General features: G+C 49.8%; 1 protein-coding gene across 8 annotated transcripts in view; it reads right to left on the bottom strand.

The window, feature by feature from the left end:
- CAMTA1 (calmodulin binding transcription activator 1) overlaps positions 1-14,022 on the bottom strand; it is a 223,855-nt gene that overhangs the window by 49,265 nt on the left and 160,568 nt on the right. For all 8 annotated transcript variants that reach the window (XM_057410214.1, XM_057410219.1, XM_057410218.1 and 5 more), the window contains exon 6: positions 7,634-7,787. In XM_057410214.1, coding sequence (XP_057266197.1) covers positions 7,634-7,787 — 154 coding nt within the window. The remainder of the gene's footprint in view (positions 1-7,633; positions 7,788-14,022) is intronic.

Below are 14,022 nucleotides of genomic sequence, written 5' to 3'. Positions count from 1 at the left end.
CTATTATTTTCGGGTGCTTCCCATATAACAAAGTCCCACTGTGGATCTACTGCTGCTGAGGAAAGTCTTCTCTAGCCTTGCTCCAGCTCATCCCAAAGGGCTCCAATTCCAGCTTCTGTCCACGTGGTGCAGGTTTTTTTAGTGCTTCTGTTCCCCTTATGTTATAAAGGTTATAAAATAAAAAGCCAGTGGAGGGTGACAGATTGCAAAAAAATAGACTGCCTGGATGCTTAATGCAAATTATCCACTATCCTGGCACATCCAACACGCACATCTTCTCCCTCCCCCTTTGAAAGAAGAACTCCTGTGAGCTGCTGAGCTGTTAGTCCTGAATACCAAATACTATCAAGATGGCTTTTAACATGTCACGCTTGGCTTCCTGACACATAATGAATCAGCAGGAAAGGAGATTTCTATAGGGAAGAAAGTGCATTATGAAAGGAAGGTTAATAAAAAGCATACGCACGTTCTTCCTGTTTCTTAGTGGTTCAAGAAGTGAAACTACTGTAGAACTATGTTTGATTAAATATAGTCATAATGCAGGAACACAAAGAAGGGGGGGGGGGGGAATTGAAGCTTAACAGAAATTCTGGGAAGTATTTTAATGTGCTTCTGTTCAGACACCTCCTGCTTTTCCTTATAATTTTAAATGAAAGCTGTGAACTGCTCCAACACATTCCCTTCCAGTGAGACCACAAATGGGTCTAAAAGCTGCTGCATTACAGCAGCAACGCATTCCTTTTGCCATGCACCCTCTGCACAGTGGAGATGGGGAGAATTACTGCTCTTTCACCGGGTGCTTGAAGAACTGAGGCTGGAGCAAGGTCCATGATTCACAATGCTAATGCTGCTCTACTTGCTTTCTGTGAGCACGGGCTCACACCTTTCTTCTCTTTCTTTCCTTTTGAAGGCGATTAAAATGACCTGATCTTGGTCCCTGTTCATGAGCGCTATCAGGACTTTGAGCATCAGGAGCATGGGAAGGAAAAACTAGCTGGATTATGAGCAAAAAGGCAGCTCAGAAGGCAAAGGAAAGCCATACAATTGCCCAGGTTTCTTACAACACCCTGGCTATTTCTGCCTTCTGTCCCTGCTGGTGGTACTTGGGTCTTCCACAATTACCAGGTCTTGTAGAGATCTTCCTTCTCCCCGTCACCTAAAGCCTACATTGCTTCTCACCTTCACTCTAGACCAAACGCCATCAGTGGCTATAATCCTGACCATTTCCCTCTCTGTGGTTTCTTCCACCCAAAGCAAAACTTGTCCCTAAAATACTTCCTCACATTTAAATCTGATCATTCCACCCTTTCTGAATGCTCTCAGACATCCCTCTTTGCAACTTCATCCATGTTTAGGCTTCCTGTTTCTATTCCAAAGCTCTTAACACATATATGTACACTACAGAATGAAGCCATTCCCTATGCCCTGTGCGCTGCTCCTCTGCCCTGCTTTGACACGTTAGGACCTGTCTTTTGAATAACAACGATGGCATCTCCACATTAACCAGGTAACTTGGCTGGAGCGACAGAGCTGGAATATTGGAATAATCACAGCCAGGTTCCTGTCTGCCTCTCCCTCTTGCTGCATCTCGGATGGCCCCGTGCAAACCCTTGCATCAGCCCTGCCCTTGGCTGCTTTACAAACCTACAAGCACTGACTGGTCCTTTGTCCTACTGCCCTGCTAAGGACAGCCGCCTCTCTTCCTACATCCCACTCCACCAACTGTTGACACCGGGAGGCTGTTTCCATAGTGATGGTCAATTGGAAATGGCAGCCTTGTCCCTTCAGTTTTCACTGCGTTGGTGTTGACAGAAGTAAAGGCCTTGTTCTGATTTCGCAGCTCGGCTGGAGGAGATTTCCACTGGATTTATCCTTTTGCATCCTCACGCAAGTCAGCTTTGATTTTTCCAGCCCTCCACCTCCACTCATCACTGGTTACGAAGGACAGACTTCCTTAGCCCCACTGCCAGGGATGCGGGTAGGAAGATCACCCTGCACATTCACCACTGCTGCATCACACTGCCTGAATTCTAATGCCTTCGTAAGGACTCATACAGACACTTCACTCTATACCATTCTTTCCAGACAAGTCTTTCTTCCCAAATAAGGCCCTTCCTTAAAGGTTTGCTCAGATGCCATGGGATGCACAGGTGGGGAGTACATAGGGTTCAGTTACCTGGAGGGGACCAGAGGGACACAACTCTTCTGAAGCTGCCTGGAGTGAGACTTCTGCAGCTCTTACCTACAGCTAACACAATCTGTACTTACAGTCACCCGAAGTTCAAGGCTGCTCACACATGAAAGACCAGAGCTGAAGCTAACTCTGGCAAACCATTCTCCTACGCCACCGACGCAGTAACCTATAATGAAAAGCAAATTGCACTGGGGGGGTTCTTGCCTTTGATAACATTAATCAGGACAAAGCTGCCACCGCCGGCTGGGCCATTCCCATCCACAGGAATCCAAATATCTGGCCTGATTTGCTAAAAAGCCCAGCTGTTGAGTTCTGGAATTGTGTGTGGTGGGGGGAAGGTGTTTGGCCCCAACCACATTCCAGTGTCGCTGGTGCTGGAAGCTGAACAGAGGGAACAGTCCCACACTGGGCAGCCCACAGGGAACAACCACGGTACTAACTGCTCCTCCAGCCCCAGTTTTACTCCACCGGTGGGAGCTCCCTTCTCCATCTGCAGCTCACAGGCACTGACACCCTGCCGGGATCAGACCCTGGCCATCACCATCCCGTCGGGATGGACACCCAGCCACCACCACCCTGCCTGAATCGGCACGCAGCCATTGTCACCCCGTTGGGACCGGCTCCCATCCACTGCCATCCCGCCGGGATCGACACCAGGCACCGTCACCCTGCCAGCATCGGTCCCTGCCCTCCCCATCCCTCCGGGATCGGTACCCGGCCACCTCCATCCCGCCGGGACCGGCACCTGCCCGGCCGCCGCCAGGTGGCGCCATGGGATAAGGAACGCGCGCAGGTCCCGCCGCCCGCCGGCTCCGCGGCCGCGCACGAGCATCCCGTGTTTGAGTTCTTTTTCCCCCATTTTTTTTCCGACAAAAGCCCCGCTTTGGGCGATTTGGGGGAAAAAAGACAAATCTCCATTAGCACAGGAGAAAGCCCAGCGTTCCCGGCCTCCCAGCCCCTCCCGGCCTCAGGGCTGCACCACAGGCTCTCTGGTTATAACCTAACAGCATCCCAGCGCGATGCCACGAAGAGAGGACACAGCCTCAGTCTGACTGTTAGCACAGCTGAATGCTAAGAGGGGAGGCACAGAACACAAGGGCTGGTGTGCCCGTGGCATCCTCAGAGAGGTTCTGCCATTGCTGCACCTGGTTCAATACCCAGCTTCCAGGGGAAACTGGTTTCACTCTCCTCAAGTTAGTTCCCATCGCTGCCAACAGTCCGGCTCATACTGGATTGCTGTCAACACTCGGATTCAGCTGCTGGGATTATCTCACTGTGGTACCTCCAGTTGCAGTTGAAAGACTGCACTGTGGAGAGAGGATGGGAATGGAGCAGGTGGCTGATCCTGGCTCCGCAGCAGATGCGAATGGGAGGTACTCAAAGTCCAAGTGGCCACTGGGGTAATCAGAACCTGTCCAAGACTGGACACCTGCATTACTAAACCCAAACTCTTTTACAGACTCAGTCACTTTTTGCCTGGCCCTCAGTTGGTGCTGAGCTGGCAAACTTCAGTTCCACTTTGTAGCTCTGGCAAACAAGTTGGGGAACGGTAAAAATCATCCCATGTGGCAGTTTTGTGCAACTGATCTTTAAGTTTACAAACCCAAAACCTCAACCACAATCAGTGAAAGTGAATGTAAATTTAAGCCAAGATAAAAATACCCAACAATCGATTCTTCAATTAAAGCACATCTCTGCTATTCAGACTTTGCTCTGGGTTATGAGGATTTAAAGCCCTCTCCAGCTGCAACAACAGGGATGCAGTTTCAGGTGAGCTCCAAGATCCCCGATGGTTTCATTTACACAGACTGAATTGGTGACTCCAGTGGGAGACAGTACTGCCACCTGCGCCCAAAGGTATTGAGTGTGCTGAGTGCATGTGAAGCCCTAGCATCCCCAGCTGTGGTGGGAGCAATCAGCTTCCAGGCAGCAGAGGAATGAAGAAAACCTTCTTTTTCCCCCCAAACGAAAGACAGTCCTTAATTATAGTGGACCTGAACCAAGGCTTGCAGCGTAGCACCAGCTGTGAGCCTGTAACTCAGACTTTGCCAGCTGAGGGATGAGAAAGCCAAAAGGGGATGATTTGGAGAAACCCCCAACATGAGCTGGCTGCAATTTGCTGATCATATGGAGCTCATACACAGAATTCTGCTGTGCTGGATTCTGTCGCTGCGGTTTGATTTTACCACCAGATGCCTCTAAGGACATCTGCAAATCTGTTCAGAGAAATCTCAAAGCAAGAGTGTAACAGGGCACAAAAGGGGGGGGAAGGGAAGAGCAAGGCCAAATTGAGACACATTTTTCATAGCAGGCATCCTGAAATGACTCACAGGTGTCTCGGACGATGGTCCCGTACGATTTCCATGTATTATCACTGTTCACTTTGCACAAATGTCCTGAAAAGCTGCACACAGACAGGAGCAAGGCATACGACGACCCGCTTGATTCAGACAACTAGCTATGATGCTGCTGACATGCAGATTATCACAGGCCTGCCAGCAGAAGCAGCATGTTTCAGTGGAGGCTTTACAGCCCTCTGTGTGCTCCCTAAGCATGTCTGTGACTAAGACATGGTGCCCCATCTCCTAGCCTGGAAGGAGAGAGGACTCATCCTGCTGGACGTCATGAATCCAGAGCTCTTCCAGGCTTCAGTCTCAAGGACTGCGGAACTGAGGCCTGAGAAGCCACCAGTGATAGTCCAGAAAGGACAATCAGGAGGTCATGGATGTCCCAGTATGAATGCAGGTAACAAATACATCAGAACTAAACCACAAACCCAAAGCTGTGAAAACTGAACTCAGGCTGATCAGTTCATTATGTACAGTGTCAGCTGGAGATGCTGATGAAACTCCAAATCCTCGGAGCATCTGCATCAACTATTTACCTTCCATGGATGTTCAAATGGGTTAATTTGTCTCTTAATTAGCTCACAGAGCAGCTCTGTTAGGACAAGTTAATGGTGTTTCCATGAAGCTCTCAGAGTTCTATGGCCACCCTGAAAAGGCATCTTCTCATCCATAACCATCAGCACAAGCACAGTCACAGCATTAGGAATCACCACCTCTGCAGAGGTCTCCTTCAAACCAGGACAGGAGGAGCCCCCTCTCAGCATCCCAGACCTCAGCGCGCTGCTCTGCTCACAGAGGTGACACGGTCTGGTACCTGGGTCCTGTGCCTATCCCAGATGCCTTCTGAGGCCTGGACTGACTTTGGGATGATGCAGCAGGGAAGGAATAAGGAGCAGAGTGAGTTACGGATGCGGGCAATGTGAGCAGATTCCTGCTCATCCCAGGCAGGGTCTCTCTGCGTTTCAGGAAAAACAGTTTGATGTATCTGTCTGGCTCGGGCTCTCAGACCGATGCCTCTCTCCCTGCCAGCCATCTGCCACATCACTTGCAGTTCTCCAGGCACACACGGCCAAGAGAACATGTTCCCAGCCTTTGGCTGCCGCACCACAGACACTCCGTTAGCCTGGATTCTGATACAAAAGCTTTAATACCTGACAGAGGTCAAAAGCTTTAATATCTGACTCTGGTCCAGGCTGAGGAGGACTTGAACAAACAGCACTTGTACTCAGCCAGTCGAGACCTGGATACTGGCCGCTGCATTGTCCCCAAAGGTAGAATGGGAATTGGCTTCTCCCAGCTCGGAATGAAACAGGATGTTCAAGCCTCCCTGCAGGTACAGCATTTAAACACACACAGCCCGGCTGTATCAGCACTAACTTGTCTGAAACATCAAAAATGGCAACCAAGAAAACCAGAGAATCACCCAAAAGCCCTCTCACAGCTTCCGAGCCCAGAGGAATCACATGTGGGAGAACCCCAACACAGAACAGGCAAAAGGGTGAGACTGTCGCTTCCGCAGTGACACCATGCCCAACACTTTGATTAAGTCACTGACAAATCTGCTTTAGGGCAGAGAAATTTGGAAACATCAGGCAATCAAACTGCGAAGTCTGTGAAAGAATGTGATTAATGCAAAAATGTGATGAAACTAATGTGCTTGGCTACAGGACTGAATGGCACACGCAATACTGGAACCAAATCTGATGGCTTCTTGGCGAGCAGTGCCCCTCTGTGCTCCCCAAACACGGTTATCCATGTCCTCTTTGTTTCCGAGGTCTGAGCAGCATCCAAAGCTTTTATTTGAGCTCCATTTCTAAGGATGCGTTTCCCAGGATATGTACCCATAAACAGAGACGTGCACATGCATATATACTCTGAATAATTGCGCAGAGTTTCACTCTTCCCTCCTGAGACATAAAAGAGCCAAGTGTTATTAAATTTATGGGGAGTTCGTTGCAGTTTTCACATCATTTTCTTGATGCACTGCAGATTTTTTAACAGGCTGCCACTTCCCCTCCTGTTTAATGCTAAGGTACTTGTCCAGCCTCAGCTACACCTTCAGCCTCCTGATCTCTGTCTAAGGTTATTGATCCCGGGGGCAATATTCTGTTTAGCAAACGTGTCATGTTCTCTCCTCTCTTCTGCTTGTTTTCTGCCCCCCCCATGCTTTACATGGAAAATGACTACATGGGGCTGCAGAGCTCAGGATGCAACAGGAGTGGTGCAAACCTGGACCATTAATGCTGTGCTCAGCACGACCTGACACTGAGCCCCCTCTGATGGTTGAGACACATCAGAATGGACTTCACGGCTCTGACCTCTCATTACAGAGAGCTGGGCACGACACCAGCGTCTGGCTGGGGCAGGGGTGAGGGTGGAAAGCAGACCTGGGGTTTGCTGACTCAGATGCAAGCACCCACATTGGGTATTGTGGCTCTTGTGGTTAATTTTCTCCTCCTTACAGACCCACACTGCACCGAACCTTTCTTTCATTGCAAAACGATGTTTGCACGCACACTGGGACCTGTTCTCCAGGGGAAGACGCACAACGCAGCTGTGATGTGAAGGAAAACACAGTCCAAGGCAGATGCACAGAGGTCTGTTTGCAGAGCAAACCTCTTCATCACTGCACACACCTAAGTGGCCCTCTTACTACACTGCAAAGAACAGTAGTAAACGACACCCACCCTGAAGCACCCAGCTCCACAGAGTCCATCTGAGCAACAGCAACCCCTTCCCATCTGACACAAACATGGAGTGCCCTTGGGGGAAACCTACCTAATGCTGCAAAGGCTCCTTGCAGATGAGTGTGTGCTTACAAAAGGCACTGGAAGCACAAGACCATAGGCACAGTTCTTACACAGTATGTGGAAGGGACCTTTTCTGGACCATGACCTGTTTTGAGCCAGCCCGGGCAGCCCTCAGACCATGCATCCCAGAAGTGTTCAACACTGGGAAGAAAGACAGTGCATGCAGATGCAAGGTGAGATTGACAAATGACTCCTTCCCAGGGGCAGTTGGTGGCAGTGAGACTTCGTTCTCTAACCCTTCATAAAGCCAAAGAGCAAAAGAGCCTCCAGCAGGTACTCACACATCGGTTTGAGCTGCCCGATGAGCTCCTCTTTTGTCCACTTTGCCCATTCCTTCTTGTCTGTGTTTATGGAGCACAAGATGGGGCCGCACGGCTTCCCGCAGTCCTCGATGGCAGGGACGTTCAGGTAGTGCACCAACACGATGTCTGGGTTCTGCAGAGAGAGCACAGCAAAAGTTACACCATTGGGCCTCCCTGTATTCATCCTCCTAATTAGAACTAGGAAAGCCTCATAATGCTCTCCTAAACCTGACATAAAGCACCATAATTAAATCCCAGTATGGACCAGATCTTCCCAAGATCAGAGCTGTTCTTTAAGAGGAGGCACAACAGAGTCTGCACACAGCTTCCTCCCATCCTAAGTGCCATTTGCTTGCAAATCCCTTGCTCCCCTTGTGTGCTCAGGGTGAACCTTTCCTCCAGCCCATAAAACACTGAAGACCTGCAGGAGCCCTGCAATCAGCAGCTGCAACAAACACCAGGTAATTTGCTTTGGTTTAAGGGACCTGCAGTCTGTTTGAGCCAATGCTTTCATCAGCTCTGGTCCACATAAAGCTACTTCGAATAAGTGGGAATTCACCCTGGAACATCAGTAACAGCCACGCTCTCCCTATAGTGGCAGAAAGAGGGAGGGAAGAGCCAAGGAGGCTCAGAGTGCCCCAAGGATGGGCTCTTTCCACACATCCCAAGGTTCCCTGTCCTGTGAAGATCTTGCAGCTCTGCACGGAAAGCAGCAAGCTGCAGAAGGTGAGGGCTGGAAGAGACTGTGTCCTTTGCAGAAGTGCTGCAGAACAACTGCAAGGCTCCTGCAGGGCTGGGTAGTGCTCCCCTCTCCCTCCGTGCACCGCCGTCCGGGGCCTGAGACGGGGATGGAGCTGGCTTTGACGCACTGCGGCGCCGTCCCACTGACACAGCCGCTTCAAGTCGGGAGCTGAGCAGTGTGCTACCACCCTGTGAGTAAATGAATCATCTTAACAACAGCAACAGAAACAACTCGGCTACTTTCCCCACCAGCATCCCAGCGAGATTGTACAATAGATAATAACGAGATGGAGAAGCTGATTTCTCTCCCTTAAGTCATTTACTCCAAAGTTCACAAACTTAATGACTGCTTTGGAATTATTTATAAAAATAAATAGGATAATGGTGTAATTAAAACTCTAATGTTTCATTAATGCTGCGAGAGCCCTGTTCTGAGTGGGAGAGGGAAGGCAAGCCGTCATTCATTTGCAAAGGTTGTGCTAATGGGAGTGCTGGCTTATGAAACCCGCAGAGGGCTGGAGCAGCCCATGGACACTTGCCCTAAAGGAAGACCAGGGGAAGGTAACCTCCCACGTTCTGCACCCCCTTGCATGCTGCACCCGGACGTGTCCCTTTATCTGCAGAAGCCGTCTTTTAAACGAGGAAGATATGCGAACAGAAACTTGCATTTCCCCCCCTTTACTGATGCAAACTGCAAGTGGGCGATTCTCAGAGCGGATTCCGAGACTGCAGTATCTCACAGAAGAGAAAAGTTGCATTGCACAGGGAAGAGGCAAGGAAACCTAGTGAGGAACTGCTAACAACCTATTCTGGAGTCGTTCTGGAAAGTGCTAAAGCAAAGCAAACCATCAGATCTGCTCTCAAGATTCCCCTTTTATCTTCAATTTTTGTGTGTCAAAACCTTCCGTTTCACAGGGCACATCTGTCCCAGCTGAGAGACAACTTGAGAAGGACACAGGCAAACACCGCATCCTCTCTTTCCACCCCAAATCCTCTGGTCACCACACACATGGTGCCACGTTTTCCTTCGGCTGATCTGCAGATGCTGCTTCCTTCGGTTCAGATTAACTGTGCTTTTCACAGCCTGATAGTGCCTGATTGTCACCAGGGAAGTAAGGGCGATGGGGCTTCATGGCAGCAGCAGCACACGGACCTCAGCAGCAGACTGGCACTGGAGTTTATACTTCTTATAAATAAAAGCATATAAAATAAACACAAAACCAAGAGGTCTGCTCCTTATGTCTACATCCAGAAGCTGACTTCAGACTGGCAAATCTCATGAATGCCCATCTACCTGGAGAACTTAAATGTTTTGACACAAATGAAGAGAATACGCATGTTTTGGACAACTCTACATCAGCAGAGAATCACTATTTCCTTTTGGAGACCTACCAGCAGAACAAGAGAAATGTGAAAGACTGAAACAAAACATGACAAATGCAACTTCCACGTGGGAAATGAGCCAGGACAGTGGAGGGAAGTCCTACAGGGAACCCTGGACTGGGCTGCAGATGGCTCTGGAACTGTGCCCATTGGAAAGTCACCCATCACTTCAGCGCCCAGAGCATCTGCAGAGCTGGAGATGCTGCCGCCTATCCCTGACCTGGTCCAGGCTCCTGGGCACGCTGCACCCCAGCAGTCTCCTTAGGGTGGTGGAGGGATTTGTTCCACTGTCCCCAGTGCTGTAGGACAAGCAGGAGATGGTGCTACAAGTGGTTAAAAGACACACAAAGCTGTTAGCTTTGATAAAGAAAAATGCAGCTGCAACATCTGCCTGACTCTTGTTTGCAGCTTCATCAGCACTAAGTGGTCAATAAATCAGACTGGCACGGTGTTACGTTTCTTCCATGGCTTAACCATTAATCTAATGCCAGTTCTCATGAAAAATGAAGGAGAAAAACTATGTGATAGTGAAAGAAAATGTATACATTACCCTGAAAGCAATAATAGCACATAATGGGGCTGCAGACCTGCCTCCCAGCGTGACTGCTGGAGCAGCGGTGCAGCCTCCCTGCGCTACCCACTAGATGCTATTTAAATTAACCAAGTAAATCAGGTATTGTTTGTTCCACCAGCCCACCCCGTGCTTCTGGCTTTCACATCAGCAGAAACACAAAGCTGAAGACAGCCAAGCTGGCAGGTGGGGAGGGCAGGATGCAAAGCAAAGCACGGCCTGATGAGTGCTGGGATGCAGGGACGGCAGGTACCACCAGCACTGGGATGCAGGAATGGCAGGTACCACCAGCGCTGGGATGCAGGGATGGCAGGTACCACCAGTGCTGGGATGCAGGAACGGTAGGTACCACCAGTGCTGGGATGCAGGGATGGCAGGTACCACCAGTGCTGGGATGCAGGAACGGCAGGTACCACCAGTGCTGGGATGCAGGGATGGCAGGTACCACCAGTGCTGGGATGCAGGAACGGCAGGTACCACCAGTGCTGGGATGCAGGGATGGCAGGTACCACCAAGCCACAGGGAAACCTTCCTCTCATTTCAGCAACTGCTTTCTGTTTGCTTGTTACTACCCAAAGTGTGTCCCCTACATGAGGGAAGTCTCCCTTCTCAGGCAGGACAGAATAACCACAGCCCCCCTCTCTCTTCTTGCTGTCCCCACCCCAAAGCATGCTTTTTAGTTTCTAAAGGCAAAAACCAAACACCATTCCTGGCCAGCGTTCAGCTGCTCAGCAACGCCAATCAGCTCAAGGCGAGAGCTCACTGGCAGGGGCTTCCAAATCACCGACAACCACAGCTCAAGACATTTTACTTGGACAAAAATACCTCTGAACTGAAAGGTTTTGTATTCGTGCTCCCTGATGGAAGAGTGAATGGAAATAAATCATCCTCAGGGACCACGAGCATCCGTGAATGTAATCCCAGCCAGCCTACAAGGAAACTACCCCCAAATACAGCCCTGGGAGCCACTGTGCTGTGCATCCCATCGCCCTGGCCCTCACTGGAAACCCATCTATTTCTGCTGTGTGCAAAGCACCACACATCATCAACGCACGGTGAAATCAGCCTTTTCTGGTCCTAATGGCTAAAACACCAAGGAAAAGGGCAGAAGGAGCAGAGGCAGCTCCTGTGCCTCCCTCCCTTTCCTTTCACCCCCAAACTATAAAAGCAATCTTTCTTTCCTGTTCCTTCACAAGGTTTACTTTGTATTCCTCAAACCACCCAAAAAGGCTGAAAAGGGATCTCAGCTTCCTGGGGATGTAATTCACATCCATCACTGTGGGGTGACCGGATTAATATCCAACAGATTATCACCCACAAGAAGATAATACAAAAAGGTTGCTGGGGCTTTGAGAGGCTGCAGTGATGCTTCAGTACCCACAGGTAATGCAGAGACAGGTACTGACAGTGCCTGTGTATCATCTATATATTATTTAAGAGCAAACCAAGGAATGAAACCCTTCCCAGACACACGGAGGATGAGAGAATTTCCTGCTATTTATAGCAGCGTCTCTCTGGAGGGTTTCCTCTGGATTTTTAATGGTTTGAGAGCAGAGCCTGCCATAGCTGAAGCACAAAGCACAGATAACACAACCCAGACATGCAAGTAATGGGATTTTTTTCTTTTCCAGAGACTAAATGCTAGCTTTGGGCGAGATTTAACCTGGTTAAATCAGCACCCGGATATACACCACCAGTTACCAGATGTCATCCTCCTTGTCTGGGTACAGGAACTTCAGGTCCCCTCTGGGGCACTGGTTGTCCCCATCTTCACCGTCACTGCATCCCAGCCACGTCTGGAGGCACAGGATGGGGACCACGTGCGCTCCCAATCTCCATGCCCACAACTCCAAAACAAGGAATTTTCCCATGTTTTCAGCCCAACCCTTCTGAGGGGTTTTGTTTAAATTCACTGTTTTTTGAGAGAAGAGACTGGGGCAGGCCCACAGAGCTCCACACACCCCCAACAAGGGAACGGCGGATGAAGGGCTCGGCAAGCTGTAAAGTTATTTTGACCCTCATGGAATGACAAGATTGAGACTTCCTGCGATTGTTTTAAAGGGAATCCAGATTTCACAGGGCTGTATCCTTCATAACGTGCTCCCCAGTTCCTCTTTGCTAACTTGGTAAGGGAAGACAAGAGGGTAATCAGGAAAGTAACTGTACTCTGGTCCATATTTTACACCTCCAAAGGATGATGAGGGGGTAGAGAGCCACTGCAGGGTTTGGACTGGGAAAATACAGGTTTTCCTTTTTTTATTTTGGTTTTTAATCCTCATCTTTCTTCCCCCCCACCCCCGTTTTCCTGCCCTGCCTTGATAATCCATACGCTTCCCCCAGTAACAGTGCTTGTCCCATCCCTATGACACCACTGACACAGTCAGACCCCCATTGCTGCTGAGGAGCACTGCTCTCAGGTCCCTAAGAGCCAGCCTGCAAAAAGCATCCTTGGCTGAGATGCTGATTTATCCTCCACGCGCTGGCAGCAACACCTGAATACAGAGGAGCAAGAGCCCCATCCTGAGCACCTTCTCCCTGAGGCCTGCAGAAGCATTGCCACTGGCAGACCTCCAGCACAGCCAAAGGCAGAGGATGTTGCTCTGGACAATCTTAGAAGGCAGCAGGGGAGCAGAAACTGGCCTGAAGTCTTTTGCTCCCACTTAAAAGAAAGGTCTATGGTGATGCTCAGGGTTCAGCAATACAGGAGGCTTGACTTGAATTGCCCCAGGACACCCCCAGAAACAAGCAGAGTCCAGGGAAAAGTCATGAGGTCTCTGAATAAGCTTTTCTCTGTAGGTGAGCCTGGCAGCAATCCCATGGGGTTACAAACAGCACATGGATCAGCCCAGGCAGCACCAGGCAGCATCTAAACAGCGCGAGCAGCAAAGTAAGAGAGTCTTAATATAGAACAAACACCAAACACTTACTAATACATCATCAAAGGTGATATATTTGAAGACATTTTATACACCAAGAGCTGTCTCTGAATACTCCTGAGGATCATGTTTATTTAACGTGCACTTTGAAAGGTCCCCAAAAATACAGCGCTGTAATTCCTGGCCTCCAAAGTTCCAAGGAGGAATTTATGTCCCAGTTGCTTATTATCTTCCAGAGCAATACTCTTGCGCTAATAAAAGGTCTAACAGAAGGACAACAGTGCACAACCAGAAGCACGCAGCAAAATCAAACAAAAGGCACTTCTGTCTCTCATGCAGGTATTATTCCTCTGGACAATGGGGATTTCTTCTCATCTGTGTCGCAGATGGAAGCTTTAACTCACACAGGCAGCTGACAGGGACAAGGTAATTCTGGCATGGGCTGGGACTGCTTGTGCTCATCTAGAAACACGCAGCGGAGCCAGTGGTGCTGATGCACAAGTGCCATGCCCTGGTGCCTGGGGGCAGAAACACAGCAGGGAAGTTTCTTGCCCTGCTCATTGCTCTGGAGCATCGAACCCACTGCAGAGCACAACAGCACTTGGCTGAGAAGGGCTGGGGACACCCAAGTCCTGGCCACGCAGCGTTGGTAACACCTTGCACAGGGGGCACTGACCAGCTCAGCTCCATGCTACAAAGCACAGAGCAAAGAGAGGAGCTGAAGGACCAAAAGCTGCTCTTCCCTGTTTCCCAACCATGGTTTTTGACTGCTCACTCAATCCCTCACGGCTGCACAT

This window comes from Pezoporus wallicus, unplaced genomic scaffold, assembly GCF_028554395.1.
Source record: "Pezoporus wallicus isolate ANWC-B61680 ecotype Strahan unplaced genomic scaffold, APGP_CSIRO_Pwel_v1 contig_14862, whole genome shotgun sequence".
In the NCBI taxonomy this organism is placed as follows: Eukaryota; Metazoa; Chordata; class Aves; order Psittaciformes; family Psittacidae; genus Pezoporus; species Pezoporus wallicus.
This window is presented reverse-complemented; position numbering and strand designations above follow the sequence as displayed.